At 70.3% G+C, this 14,981-nt stretch overlaps 1 protein-coding gene across 1 annotated transcript; it reads left to right on the top strand.

Annotated features, from left to right (window-relative positions):
- Window positions 1-262: 262 nt before the first annotated feature.
- On the top strand, window positions 263-14,980 carry LOC129197891 (multifunctional procollagen lysine hydroxylase and glycosyltransferase LH3-like; the record flags this gene model as incomplete). The annotated part of the gene is made up of 18 exons (XM_054806694.1): window positions 263-430; window positions 1,193-1,284; window positions 2,076-2,212; window positions 2,874-3,037; window positions 3,842-3,954; window positions 4,762-4,825; window positions 4,948-5,045; window positions 5,659-5,760; window positions 6,208-6,339; window positions 7,533-7,654; window positions 8,273-8,377; window positions 8,898-9,023; window positions 9,668-9,809; window positions 10,386-10,499; window positions 12,676-12,741; window positions 13,640-13,744; window positions 14,428-14,544; window positions 14,951-14,980. Coding segments are annotated over exons 1-18 (1,953 nt in total), but the record flags the coding sequence as incomplete, so codon positions are not given.
- Window position 14,981: the final 1 nt, after the last annotated feature.

The following is a 14,981-nucleotide window of genomic DNA, read 5'->3' as shown; positions in this document are numbered from 1 at the left end:
TTGGTCGCCGCCATCTTGCGTGCGGCGCCGCCTCTCCCGCCCTCCCCTCCGCCGCCGCCATGTTGGTAGCGGCGACCTCAAGCCCCGCCCCTTCCCCTCCAGACCCCGCCTCCCCCTCCCTTTTCCCCTCCCTCCTGGCAACGTGGCAGCGCGTTCCTCGGCCCCGCCCAGCCGGCGCGGATTGGTCGGCGGGCAGGGTGGGTGGGCGGGGCGGAGAGCGCGGATTGGTAAAGCGGCGCGGCGCGCGCGCGAGAGGCCCCGCCCCTCTGCCTGGCCCCGCCCCTCGCCCCGGCCCCGCTGCCCGCCATGGCCCCGCTGCCCGTCCCGCTGCCCGTCCCGCTGCCCGTCCCGCTGCCCGTCCTGCTGCCCGTCCTGCTGCCCGCGCTGGGGCTGCTGCTGCCCGCCGCCACCCTGAGCCCCCCCGGGCCCGGTAGGAACGGGGAAAAAGGGGGGGGTGGGCGGGGTCACGGGGGTCAGAGGGCACCGGGGAGGTCAGGGGTCACTGGGGGGGGAATTGGGGGGGTTGGGGGTCACCGGGGGGTATGGGGTCATGGGGGGGTCAGGGGTCATGAGGGGCGGGTCAGGCATCAGTGGGGGGGCGGGGTCACTAGGGATAGGCCAGGGGTCATGTGGGGGGTCAGAGGGCACTGGGGGTCAGGGGTCACCGGGGAGAGGTCAGGGATCATGGAGGGGGTCAGGGGTCATTGGGGGGTCAGCCGTCACCAGATCATAATAGGGGTTTGGGCATCACTGGGGGGGGTCAGAGGTCATAGGAAGAGGTCGGGGTCATGGGAGGGTCAGGGGTCATGGGCGGTTCAGGCATCAGCAGGGGGGTCAGGGGTCGTGGGGAGAGTGGAGGGCTCAGGGTCACCGGGGGTCAGGGGTCACTTGAAGGGGGGAGTCAGGGTGGGGCTCAGGGTCAGAGGTCAGCTGGGAGGGGTCAGGGGTCAGCAGGGGTCAGGGGTTCAGCTGGGGGGAGGGAGAGGGTCAGGGGTCGATAGGAGGGGTCGGGGTCACGGAGGGAACGATGGGGGTCAGGGGTCATCAGGGCCCCCAGGGATCGGGGTCATGGGGGGGTCAGGGGTTACTGTGGTGGGGGTCAGGGGTCACGGGGAGAGCTCAGGGGTCACAGGGAGAGGTCAGAGGTCACGGGGAGAGGTCAGAGGTCACACAACCCCCCCACCTTCCTCAGAGCAGCTGCTGGTGCTGACGGTGGCGACGGAGGGGACGGAGGGTTACGAGCGGTTCCTGCGCTCCGCACGGCGCTTCAACTACTCCGTGCAGGTGGGGGGGGCACCCATGGGTGGGGGGGGCACCCATGGGGGGGCAAAGGTGGGGGGAGCACCCATGGGGGGGGGAATCAAGGAGGGGGGGCACCCAAAGGTTGGGGGGGGCACCCATGGGGGGGGGAGTGAAGGCGAGGGGGGCACCCAAGGGTGGGGGGGCACCCATGGTGGGGGCGGGCACCCATGGGGGGGGGGCACCCATGGGGGGGCAAAGGTGGGGGGAGCACCCGTGGGGGGGGAATCAAGGAGGGGGAGCACCCAAAGGTGGGGGGGGCACCCATGGGGGGGGGGAGTGAAGGTGGGGGGGGCACCCGAAGGTTGGGGGGGGCACCCATGGGTGGGGGGGCACCCATGGAGGGCAGGGAGGAACGAAGGGTGGGGGGACAGCCATGGGGGAGGGGCAAACTGGGAGGGGGGGGAGCACCCAAGGGTGGGGGCAGGCACCCAAATGTTGGGGGGCCCCCAAAGGGGGGGTCCTGGGGAGGAGGGGGGGGGCAGGGGGGGCCTCTGTGTCCCCTCCCCGCCCCCCCCCCATGGCTGCTCCTGTCTCCCTGGGGGGGGGCCCTGTGTCGTGACGTGGCCGTGTCCCCCCCCACCCCGTGTCTGTCCCCCCCGTGTCCCCCCCGTGTCCCCCCCCGTGTCCGTGTTGTCCCCCCCCTTGTGCCTGTCTCCCCCCCCGTCTCCCCCCCCGTGTCTGTCCCCCCCGTGTCCCCCCCCGTGTCTGTCGTCCCCCCCTTGTGCCTGTGTCTCCCCCCATCCCCCCCCCGTGTCCCCCCCCCGTGTCCCCAGACGCTGGGGCTGGGCCAGGCCTGGCGGGGGGGGGACGTGGCGCACACGGTGGGGGGGGGACAGAAGGTTCGGTGGCTGAAGGCCGCCATGGCCGGGCTGCGGGAACGGCAGGACCTGGTGGTGCTTTTCGTGGACAGGTGGGGACACGGGGGGGGGACACGGGGGGGGGACACGGGGGGGACATGGGGGGGACATGGGGGGACACAGGGTGGGAGACGGGGGGACATGGGGGGGCACAGGAGGGATGGGGGACACGGGGGGGACACAGGGGACACATGGGGGGGACACAGGCAAGGGGGGGACACGGGGGACACGGACATGGGGGGGGCACAGACATGGGGGGGCATTGGGGGACATGGGGGGGACACAGATGCGGGGGGACGTGGGGGGACACAGGAGGGACAGGGGGGCACGGGAGGAGGGATGGGGGGACAGGGGGGGTCATGCAAGGAGAGACACGGGGGGGACATGGGGGGGGACACGGGGGGGACGGACAGGGAGGGGGGGACGTGGGGGGGCGGGGGGGGGAAGATTGGGGGACACGGGGGGACATGGGGGGGGGCATGGGGATGGGGGGACCCTGGGGGGGGGACACGGGGGGGTACAGAGACGAGGAGGGTGTGGGGGGACCCTGGGACTTGGGGGGGGGACACACGGGGGGGGCAGGGGAACATGGGGGACACACAGATTTTGGGGTGCAGGGGGGAACGTGTGGGGACATGGGGGGGGGGGGGCTCAGGACATGATGATGTCACCGGCATGTCATTTGTGTCGTGTCTCCCCCCCCCCCCCCCCCAGCTATGACGTGGTGTTTGCGGGGGGCCCCCGGGAGCTGCTGGCCAAGTTTTGGGGGGCGGGGGCGCGGGTGCTGTTCTCGGCCGAAGCTTTTTGCTGGCCCCAGGAGGGGCTGGCGCCCGCGTACCCCCCCGCGCCGGGGGGGAAACCCTACCTCAACTCTGGGGGTGCGTTTGGGGGGGGCCCTGAGGGGGGTCTGGGGGTTTGGGGGGGGCCGGTGGGGGGGATTTGGGGGGTTTGGGGGGGGCCTTGGGGGGCGTTGTGGGGGTTTGGGGGGGCTCCTGGGGGGGGTGGGGGGGGCCCTGGGGGGGGATTGCAGGGGTTTGGGGGGGCCCTGAGGGGGTTTCCAGAGGTTTGGGGGGGCTGGTGGGGGGGTTTGGGGGTGTCTGGGGGGGTTTGGGGGGCCCTGGGAGGGGTTGTGGGGGTTTGGGGGGGCTGGTGGGGGGGGGGGTTGGGGGTGTGGGGGGACCCTGGTGGGGGTTTGAGGGCATCTGGGGGGGGTTGGGGGTGGCTGGGGGGGGATTGGGGTACGTGGGGGGGTTTGGGGGGGTCCCTGGGGGGAATTGCAGGGCTTTGGGGGGGGCTGGGGGGTGGATTTGGGGGGGGTCTTGGGGGGGGGTGGGGGTGCATGGGGGGGGTTGGGGGGCATCTGGGGGTGCATGGAGGACCTCTGGGGGGGTCTTGGGGGGTTTGGGGGGGCCTTGGGGGGTGTGAAGGGGTTTGGGGGTCCCAGGGGATCTTGGGGGGTTTGAGGGGGGATTGGGGGGGCCCCAGGAGGGGAGGGAGGAGTTTGGGGGGCACCGGGATAGCGAGGGGTTTGGGGGGACCCTGGGGGGGGGGGCCTGAGGGTGCTGGGGGGGAGGCAGGGTGGCCCGGGGGGGAGGGGAAGGTTTAGGGGTTCCCCTGATGGGGGGGGGGAGGGGAGATGCCATTTTTGGGGTGTCCTGTCCCATCCCCCCCCCCCCCCCCAGGATTCATCGGCTTCGCCCCGACCGTGTGGCGCCTGGTGGAGCGGTGGCGCTTCCGCGACGACGACGACGACCAGCTCTTCTACACCCGCCTCTACCTGCACCCGGGGCTCAGGGTGGGACCCCAAAACCCCCCGGGGACCCCCAAAACCCCCCGGAACCCCCAAAACCCCCCAGGACCCCACCCCCCCCCTCAAATCCCCCAGGGACCCTCAAACCTCTCTGAGCCCCCTCCCCAAAAACCCCAGGGAACCTCCAAACCCCCCCAGGGACCCCCAAAACCCCCGGAGACCACCCCTAAATCCCCCCGGGACCCCCCAAACCCTCCTGAGCCCCCCCAAAACCCCCAGGGACCCCCCCCAAATCCACTCAAGACCCCCAAACCTCCCTAAGCCCCCACCAAATCCCCCTGGAACCCCCAAAACCCCCCAGGGACCCCAAAACCCCCAGGGACTCCCCCCCCCAAATCCCCCTGGGACCCCCCAAACCCTCCTGAGCCCCCCCAAAACCCCCAGGGACCCCCCAAACCTCCCTGAGCCCCCCCAGGGACCCCCCCCAAATCCACTCAAGACCCCCAAACCTCCCTAAGCCCCCCCCAAAACCCCCCAGGGACCCCAAAATGCCCAGGGACCCTCCAAACCCCCCTGAGCCCCCCCAAAACCCCCAGGGACCCCCCCCAAATCCCCCCAACCCTTTCCAGGACCCCCAAAACCCTCTGAGTCCCCCCAAATCCACCCCCACCCCCCCCACTTTGGGGGTGGTGTCCACCCCCTCCAGAACCTTCCCAGATCCCCCAAAAACCCTCTTGCCCCCCCCCAAACCTCCCAGTGCCCCCTGAGAATCCCTTCCCCCCTTCTCCAGGCTCTCCCCAGCCCCCCCAAAATCTGGGGGACCCCCCCTGAACCCCCTTTTCCCCCCCCCAGGAGGAGCTGGGGCTGGCGCTGGACCATCACTCCCGCATCTTCCAGAACCTCAACGGCGCCATCGGTGGGGGGGGGGGGAGATATTGGGGTGTTGGGGAGCCGGGGGGGGGTTTGGGGTACGGGGGGGTCCCCCCAAACCACGCCCCCCCCCCTCCTTTGACACCCCCAAACCCCCCCCCCCTCCAGATGAGGTGGTCCTCAAGTTCGAGCCGGGGCGCGTGCGGGCGCGGAACGTGGCTTATGACACGCTGCCCGTCGTCATCCACGGGAACGGCCCCACCAAGGTACGGGGGGGGGGGGGTCCCCAAAACCCCCCGGGACACCCCAAAACCCCACAGGAACCCCAAAACCCCCCTAGGACCCCCAAAACCCCTCTGCCCCCCCCCCCCAGGGCTCCCAGTACCCCCCGCTCCCTGCCTGTCATCCATGGGAACGGCCCCACCAAGGGACAGGGGGACCCCCAAAACCCCATGGGACCCCCCAAAACCTCTCTGGGCCTCCCCAGACCCCCAACACCCCCCCCAAACCCCTGGGGGACCCCCCAAATCCCTGGGAGCCCCCTGACCCCCTGCTGAGGGTGATGGGGGGGTCCAGGGTCCCCCCAGGAAGAGTTGGGGGGGGGGGGGGTACCCCAACATTGTCCCTGCCCTGTGTGGTATCGGGGGGCACTTGGGGGGGGGGGGCTGGGGAGTTTGGGGGGGTCCCTGGGGGGGATTTGGGGGTGCAGGGAGGGGGTTCAGGTGCAGGGGGAGTTGGGGTGCAGGGGGAGTTTTGGGGTGCAAGGGGGGGGTTGAGGGACCCCTCCGGTAGGGTGGGGGGGGGTCCCCAGTGGGGGGGGGTCCCTGGTGTGGGGGGGGGGTCCCCCAATTTCTGACGCAGCCCCCCCCCCCCCCCCAGCTGCAGCTGAACTACCTGGGCAACTACATCCCGGCCGGGTGGAGCTACGAGGGCGGCTGCGGCGACTGTGACCTTGACCTGCGGCCCCTCGAGGGCGTCCCGGTACGGGGGGGGGGCTGGGGGGGTCCCAGGGGCTGTGACCTTGACCTGTGGTAATTGGGGGAGGGGTCTGGGGGGGGGTCCAGGGGGGTTCTAGAAGGGTTCTGGGGGGGGGGGGGGTCATGGGAGGTCAAGGGGTCCCCTGGGCTGTGACCTTGACCTGTGGTGGTCTGGGGGGGGGGGTGTCTCAGTAGGGGGGAGGGGCTGGGGGGGTCCCAGGGGCTGTGACCTTGACCTGCGGCCCCTTGAGAGGGTCCTGGTACGGGGGGGGGGGGGGTGGGGGGTGCCTGGGGGGGTCCTGAGGATCTGGGGAGCCCTCGATGACCTCGCAGTATGGGGGGGGGGGGGGGGCTGTGCGTCACCCCACGGGGTGCTGTGGGTTGTGGGGTGCCCCCCCCCCCCTTCCCCGGTGCCGTGGGGTGCCCCACGCTGCCCCCCCGCCCCCCCCAGGAGGAGGAGCTGCCGTGGGTGCTGCTGGGGGTCTTCGTGGAGCAGCCCACCCCCTTCCTGCCCCAGTTCCTCCAGCGCCTCCTGCACTGGCGCTACCCCCCCACCCGCCTGCGCCTCTTCCTGCACAACAGCGTGAGTGGGGGGCACCCCCGAACCCCCCCGGGACCCCCAAATCCCTCAGGGACCCCCAAATCCCCCTGGGACCCCCAAACCCACCCCAGGACCCCCAAATCCCCCTGGGACCCCCAAACTCCCCCAGGGACCCCCCCAAATCCCCCAGGGACCCCAAACCTTCCTGGGACCCCCAAACTCCCCAGGGACCCCCAAACCCACCCCTGGGACCCCCAAACTCCCCAGGGACCCCAAATCCCCCAGGGACCCCCAACTCCCCCAGGGACCCCAATCCCCCAGGGACCCCAAACCTTCCTGGGACCCCCAAACTCCCCAGGGACCCCCAAACCCCCCCCAGGACCCCCACACCCCCCTGGGACCCCCAAACTCCCCCAGGGACCCCCCCAAATCCCCCAGGGACCCCAAACCCACCCCTGGGACCCCCAAACCCCCCTGGGACCCCCAAACCCACCCCCCAGAACCTTCCAACCCCTCAGGGGACCCCAACCCCCCCCCTTCCCCCAGGACCCTCCAACTCCCCCTGGGACCCCCCAAACCCCCCCCAGGACCCCCCCAACCCCCCCCCACCTGCCCTGGGTGCCCCCCCACCATGGGTGCTCCTGACCTCAGGGTGCCCCCCCCCCCCCCCCCATGGGTGCCCCTGGCTGTGGGTGCCCCTGGCTGTGGGTGCCCCCATGGGTGCCCCAGCTATGGGTGCTCCTGGCTGTGGGTGCCCCTGGCCATGGGTGCCCCCATGGGTGCCCTGATGGGGGTGTCCCGGGCTGTGGGTGCCCCCATGGGTGCCCCTGGTCATGGGTGCCCTCACGTGGGTGTCCCTGGCTGTGGGTGCCCCTATGGGTGCCCTGACGCGGGTGCCCCAATGGGTGCCCCAGCTATGGGTGCTCCTGGCTGTGGGTGCCCCTGGCCGTGGGTGACCCCCATGGGTGCCCTGATGTGGGTGTCCCTGGCTGTGGGTGCCCCTGGCTGTGGGTGCCCCCATGGGTGCCCCTGGTCATGGGTGCCCTCACGTGGGTGCTCCTGGCTGTGGGTGCCCCTGGCCATGGGTGACCCCGTGGGTGCCCTGACGCGGGTGCCCCCATGGGTGCCCCTGGCCGTGGGTGCCCCCGTGGGTGCCCTGATGTGGGTTCCCCTGGCCGTGGGTGCCCCCCATGGGTGCCCCTGGCCGTGGGTGCCCTGACGCGGGTGCCCCGCAGGAGGTGCACCACGAGCCCCACATCGCGGCCATTTGGCCTCGCCTGCGCCGGCGCTTCGCCTCTGCCAGACTCGTGGGGCCCGAGGAGGCGCTGGGGGCGGGGGCGGCGCGGGACATGGGCATGTACGGGGGGGGGGGCGGGGGGGGACATGGGGGGGGACATGGGCATGTACGGGGGGGGGACGGGGGGGGACATGGGGGGGACATGGGCATGTACGGGGGGGGGGACGGGGGGGGACATGGGGGGGGACATGGGGGGGGACATGGGCATGTACGGGGGGGGACAGGGGGGGACATGGGGGGACATGGGGGGGGACATGGGCATGTACGGGGGGGGACATGGGGGGACATGGGGGGGACATGGGCATGTACGGGGGGGACGGGGGGGGGACATGGGGGGGACATGGGCATGTACGGGGGGGGACAGGGGGGGACATGGGCATGTACGGGGGGGGGGACATGGGGGGACATGGGGGGGGACATGGGGTACAGGGGGTACGGGGGGGACATGGGGGGGACATGGGGGGGACATGGGCATGTACGGGGGGGCATGGGGGGGGAGTGTGGGGGGGGACATGGGCACATATGGGGGGACAGGGGGGATGTGGGCATCTATGGGGGGATGTGGGGTCATGGGGGGGGACGTGGGGGGGCTGCAGGGCCATGGGGGGGGCTGTCGGGGGGGGGGGGGTGTCCCCGGTGTCCCCGGTGTGCCGGTGGCCATGGGTGCGGGTGCGGCAGGGCGCTGTGCCGGCGGGACCCCCAGTGCCAGCACTACCTGAGCCTGGACGGGGACGTGGCCCTCACCCACCCCGGGGCCCTGCGCGCCCTCCTGCGCCAGAACCGGTGGGTGCCCCCCCCCCCCCGCGACCCCCACTGACCCCTGACCACCCCCGGACCCTGACTCCCACTGACCCCTGACCTCCCTGATCCCCCACCCCCCCCCAATCCCCCAACCCCTCCCCGTGATCCCTGACCCTCCCAACCTCGGACCCCATGACCCCTGACACCCATGACCCCATACCTACTCTGACCCCTGATCTCTCTGACCCCTGACCTCCAACCCCCTTGTGACCCATGAGCCCAACCCCTGACCCTCTGTGATCCATGACTTCCATGACCCCTGACCCCCAGTGACCCCTGACCTGTGACCCCGACCCCATGACCTGTGACCCCTTGTTACCCTGACCTCCATGACCCCTGACCCCCCCCGTGATCCCTGACCTCCTGTGACACCTGACCCTCCATGACCCCTGGGACCCCTGCCCCCCCTCCCCCAACCACCCCAGAACCCCTGCCCCTCCATGACTCCTATGACCCCTGACCCCCCCCGTGACCCCTGACCCCCCCCGTGACCCCTCCGCAGGCGGGTGCTGGCCCCGCTGCTCTCCCGCCCGGGGCAGCTCTGGTCCAACTTCTGGGGCGCCCTCAGCCCCGAGGGCTTCTACGCCCGGGCGCAGGACTACGTCGACATCGTCCAGGGCAAGCGACGGTGGGTGCCGCCCCGACACGCCCCCTCCGAGCCACGCCCCCTCCGAGCCACGCCCCTTGGGAGCCACGCCCCTTGGGAGCCACGCCTCTGAAGCCACGCCCCCTTGGGAGCCACTCTCCCAGAAGCCACGCCCCCTTTGAGCCACACCCCCTCCGGAAAGCCACACCCATTGGGAGCCACCCCCCCTTGGGAGCCACGCCCACTTGGGGAGCCACTCTCCCAGAAGCCACGCCCCCTTTGGAGCCACGCCCCCTTTGGAGCCACGCCCCCGGGAGCCCCTCACCCGGAGCCACGCCCCCCCCAGGGCTCTGCACCTGATAGGCCACACCCAGGGAGCCACACCCCATGACAGGCCAGCTTCCCAGAGCCACGCCCCCCCAAAGCCACGCCCCCCCCGGAAGCCCCGCCCCCCTGTAACCCCATCCCTGGAGTCATCCCTGTGCCAACCCCGCCCCCTCTAAGCCCCGCCCCCTCTAAGCCCCGCCCAGCCCTCTGCCAGCTCCTCCCACAGAGGCGGGACTTATGCCGAGGCCCCGCCCCCCCGGGGTGGGGGCCGCATCCTATCGCCGCTGGTGGGCGGGGCTCGCGGGGGAGGGGCGGGGCGTGTCCCCACCCCCTCCCTGACGCCGGGTGGGCGGGGCCAGGGGGGTGTGGAACGTGCCGTACCTGAGCCACGCCTACCTGGTGGGCGGGGCCGCGCTGCGCGGACAGCTGGGGGAGGGGCCCGTGTTCACCCGCCCCGACACCGACCCCGACATGGCGTTCTGCCGCCACGCCCGCGAGAGGGTAGGCCCCGCCCCCTTGTCAATCAAAACCACACCGGGGGGGGGGAGGGGCGTCCTGGGGGGGTGTTCGCCATGGGGGAGGGGGATTGGGGGGGGGAGGGCTCGGGGGGGGGGGTTGTTCCAATGGGGGAGGGGGATTTGGGGGAGGGGGGGCTCTGGGGGGGCGTAGTGGGGGGGGTCATTGGGGGGAGGGGATCCCTGGGGGGGAGGGGTCATTGGGGGGAGGGGTGACATTTGGGGGAGGGGAACCCCGGGGTGGGGGGGTCACTATGGGGGAGGGGTGCTCGGGGTGGGGGAGGGGATTTGCATGGGGGGAGGGGGAGATCACAATGTGGGGGGTGGTGTCTTGGGGGGGGGGGAGGGGTTTCCATGGGGGGAGGGGATCCCCATTGGGGGAGGGGGTGTTGGGGGGGGGGAGGGGTGATCTTGGGGGGGGGGAGGGGGCAGACCCCATCGAGGGGGAGGGGGAGTGGAATCACAAGGGGGGGGGGGGTCACTTTGGGGGGGGGGAGGGGCTGCCCATGGAGGGGGGGGAGGGGGGGGGGGAGGGGTCCCAGCTGCCCCTCCCCCCCCCCAGGGGCTGTTCCTGCACGTGACGAACCGGGAGGAATTCGGGCACCTCCTGGTCACCAGCGGCTACAACAGCACCCGGCGGCACCCCGACCTGCTGCAGCTGCCCAGTAACCCCCGGGTAACTCCCAGTAACTCCCAGTAACCCCCAGTAACCCCAGTAACCCCCGGGTAACTCCCAGTAACACCAGTAACCCCCCACCCCGACCTGCTGCAGCTGCCCAGTAACCCCCGGGTAACTCCCAGTAACACCAGTAACCCCCAGTAACCCCAGTAACCCCCGGGTAACTCCCAGTAACACCAGTAACCCCCCACCCCGACCTGCTGCACCTGCCCAGTAACCCCCGGGTAACTCCCAGTAACACCAGTAACCCCCAGTAACCCCAGTAACCCCCCAGTAACACCAGTAACCCCCCACCCCGACCTGCTGCAGCTGCCCAGTAACCCCCGGGTAACTCCCAGTAACACCAGTAACACCAGTAACACCAGTAACCCCCCACCCCGACCTGCTGCAGCTGCCCAGTAACCCCCGGGTAACTCCCAGTAACACCAGTAACCCCCCAGTAACCCCAGTAACCCCCCAGTAACACCAGTAACCCCCCACCCCGACCTGCTGCAGCTGCCCAGTAACCCCCGGGTAACTCCCAGTAACTCCCAGTAACACAAGTAACCCCCCACCCCGACCTGCTGCAGCTGCCCAGTAACCCCCGGGTAACTCCCAGTAACACCAGTAACACCAGTAACCCCAGTAACCCCGACCTGCTGCAGCTGCCCAGTAACCCCCGGGTAACTCCCAGTAACACCAGTAACTCCCAGTAACCCCCCAGTAACACCAGTAACCCCCCACCCCGACCTGCTGCAGCTGCCCAGTAACCCCCGGGTAACTCCCAGTAACACCAGTAACCCCCCAGTAACCCCCCCCCCCCGACCTGCTGCAGCTGCCCAGTAACCCCCGGGTAACTCCCAGTAACACCAGTAACTCCCAGTAACCCCCCAGTAACACCAGTAACCCCCCACCCCGACCTGCTGCAGCTGCCCAGTAACCCCCGGGTAACTCCCAGTAACTCCCAGTAACACCAGTAACCCCCCACCCCGACCTGCTGCAGCTGCCCAGTAACCCCCGGGTAACTCCCAGTAACACCAGTAACACCAGTAACACCAGTAACCCCAGTAACCCCCACCCCGACCTGCTGCAGCTGCCCAGTAACCCCCGGGTAACTCCCAGTAACACCAGTAACACCAGTAACCCCAGTAACCCCGACCTGCTGCAGCTGCCCAGTAACCCCCGGGTAACTCCCAGTAACACCAGTAACCCCCCACCCCGACCTGCTGCAGCTGCCCAGTAACCCCCAGGTAACTCCCAGTAACACCAGTAACACCAGTAACCCCCCACCCCGACCTGCTGCAGCTGCTCAGTAACCCCCGGGTAACTCCCAGTAACACCAGTAATCCCCCAGTAACCCCCCAGTAACACCAGTAACCCCAGTAACCCCCCCACCCTGACCTGGTGCAGCTGCCCAGTAACCCCCGGGTAACCCCCAGGTAACTCCCAGTAACTCCCAGTAACACCAGTAACCCCCCACCCCGACCTGCTGCAGCTGCCCAGTAACCCCCGGGTAACTCCCAGTAACACCAGTAACCCCCCAGTAACCCCCCCCACCCCGACCTGCTGCAGCTGCCCAGTAACCCCCGGGTAACACCAGTAACACCAGTAAACCCCCCTGGGCACTCCCAGTGCCCCCCAGTAACAGCCCAGTGCCCCCCAGTAACACCCAGTAACCACCCAGTGTCCCCCAGTAACTCCCAGTGCCTCCCAGTACCCCCAATGCCCCCCCCAGCACTCCCAGTAGCCCCCCTGGGCACTCCCAGTGCCACCCAGTAACTCCCAGTGCCTCCCAGTACCCCCAATGCCCCCCCCAGCACTCCCAGTAGCCCCCCTGGGCACTCCCAGTGCCACCCAGTAACTCCCAGTAGCCCATCAGTCCCCCCCAGTAACCCCTGCCAGCACTCCCAGTGCCCCCCAGTATCCCCCAGTAACCCCCAGTAACCACCCAGTGCCCCCCCAGCACTCCCAAGTAACTCCCAGTAACTCCCAGTGCCCCCCAGTACCCTCCAGTAACCCCCAGTAACCCCCGCCAGCCCTCCCAGTGCTACCCAGTAGCCCACCAGTACCCCCCAGTAACACCCAATAACCACCCAGTACCCCCCAGTAACTCCCAGTAACCTCCCAGTGCCCCCCAGTAACTCCCAGTAACCTCCCAGTGCCCCCCAGTAACCCCAGTCCCATCTCCCCGCAGGACTGGGAGGAGAAGTACCTCCACGAGAACTACAGCCGCATCTTCGAGGAGAACCTCTACGAGGAGGTACGGGGGGACACCCCCCCCCAAACCCCGGGAGGGACCTCGGGGACCCCCCAGTGACAGGGAGGGACCTCGGGGACCCCCCAAACCCAGGGAGGGACCTTGGGGACCCCCCCAGACGTAGAGATGGACATTGGAGGTCTCCTAAGATGCCTCCAGACCTTGGAGAAGACTTTGGGGACCCCCAGACGTAGGGATGGACCTTGGGGACCCCCCCAGTGACAGGGATGGACCTTGGGGACCCCCCCAGACCCAACAACGGGTTTGAGGACACCCCCCCCCAGATGTAGAGATGGACATTGGAAGCCTCCTAAGATGCCTCCAGTCCCTGGAGAAGACTTTGAGGACCCCAGGGGGGACCCCCAGACGTAGGGATGGACCTTGGGGACCCCCCCAGTGACAGGGATGGACCTTGGGGACCCCCCCAGACCCTGGAGTAGCCTTTGGGCACCTCTTGGAGACCTCCTGCCTCAAGGAAGGGACCCCCCCCCAAGGCCACATCACCTTGGGTGGGTAGGGGGAGCAGTTGGGGTCTCCTGGAAGTTCTGGGGGTCTCCTGGAGGTTCTGGGGGTCTCCTAGAGGTTTTGGGGTCTCCTGGAGGTTCTGAGGGTCCCCTGGAGGTTCTGGGGGTCTCCTAGAGGTTTTGGGGTCTCCTGGAGGTTCTGAGGGTCCCCTGGAGGTTCTGGAGGTCTCCTGGAGGTTTTGGGGTCTCCTGGAGGTTTTGGGGGTCTCCTGGAGGTTCTGAGGTCTCCTGGATGTTCTGGGGTCACCTGGAGGTTCTGAGGGTCCCCTGGAGGTTCTGGGGGTCTCCTGGAGGTTTTGGGGTGTCCTGGAGGTTCTGGGGGTCCCCTGGAGGTTTTGGGGTCCCCCACCCCCTGTTGTGTCCCCCCCCCCCCCCAGCCCTGCCCCGACGTCTACCAGTTCCCGCTCTTCTCGGAGCAGCTCTGTGAGGAGCTGCTGGACGAGGTGGAGCACTACGGGCGCTGGAGCCAGGACCACCACGAGGTGAGGGGCCAGGAGGCCGTGGTGGCCACGGTGGGGGGGGGGGTTGGTGGCCACGGGGTGGGGGGGGGGGGGGTTGGTGGCTTCATAGTGAGGGTTGGTGGCCCCAAGGTGGGGTTTGGTGGCCACAGGCTGGAGGAGGTGGTGGGCCTGGGGGTAGATGAGATGGTGGCCCCCGGGTAGGGTTTGGTGGCCCCAAGGTGGGGTTTGGTGGCCCCCGGGTGGGGTTTGGTGGCCCCAGAGTGGGGTTTGGTGGCCCCAAGGTCAGAGTTGATGGCCCCAGGCTGGAGGAGGTGGTGGCCCTGGGGGTAGATGAGATGGTGGCCCCCCCGGGTGGGGTTTGGTGGCCCCAAGGTGGGGTTTGGTGGCCCCCGGGTGGGGTTTGGTGGCCCCAAGGTGGGGTTTGGTGGCCCCCGGGTGGGGTTTGGTGGCCCCGGGGCTGGTGACACCGAGATGGACACGGGGGGGGGGCGTGGCCTGGGGTGGGCGGGGCGAGTTCCCAGCTGGGGGCGTGTCCCTGGGTGAGGGGGCGTGGCCCCGGGTGGGGGGGCGTGGCCTGGGCGGGACGGGGGCGTGGCCCCGGGGTGGGGGCGGGGCAGGGGGGCTTCAAGTGGGGGCGTGGCCTGGGGCGGGGCAGGGGGCGTGTCCCCTGGTGAGGGGGCGTGTCCCTGATGGGCGTGGCACAGGCGGGGGCCGAGGCCGTGGCCCTGGGCCCGCTGGGGCTGGAGCCGGCCTGGCTGGGGGCCCTGCGCCGCTTCCTGCCCCCCGTCACCCGGAAGCTCTTCCCCGGGTACCACCCCAAGGTGGGCGGGGCCGGGGGCGGGGCCGGGAGGGACCCGGGGGGGGCGTGAGGAATGGAGTGGGGCGGGGCTAAAGGAGAGGGGCGGGGTTTGGGGTGGGCGGGGCTTTGGTGAGGGGCGGGGTTACAGGGAAGGGGCGGGGCTTTGGGGCAGGGTGTGAGGGAGGGGCGGGGCTTCGGGGAAGGGGCGGGGGAGTGGGCGTGGTTACATGAGAAAGGGGTGGGGCTTCAGGAAGGGGCGGGGCATGGAGCAGGGGAATGGGGCGGGGCTTATGGAGGGGCGTGGCCAGGGAATTGGGCGGGGCTTTGGGGAAGGGGGCGTGGTGATGCGGGGTGGGCGTGGTTACAGGGAAGGGGCGGGGCTTCACGAAGGGGGCGGGGCTATGCTGATGCGGGCCCCCCCCCCGCAGGGCCGGGCCGTGCTGAGCGCTGTGGTTCGGT

Source organism: Grus americana, chromosome 30 (genome assembly GCF_028858705.1).
Source record: "Grus americana isolate bGruAme1 chromosome 30, bGruAme1.mat, whole genome shotgun sequence".
In the NCBI taxonomy this organism is placed as follows: Eukaryota; Metazoa; Chordata; class Aves; order Gruiformes; family Gruidae; genus Grus; species Grus americana.
Note: the sequence above shows the minus strand (reverse complement) of the source record. Positions and strands in the feature narration are given on the sequence as shown.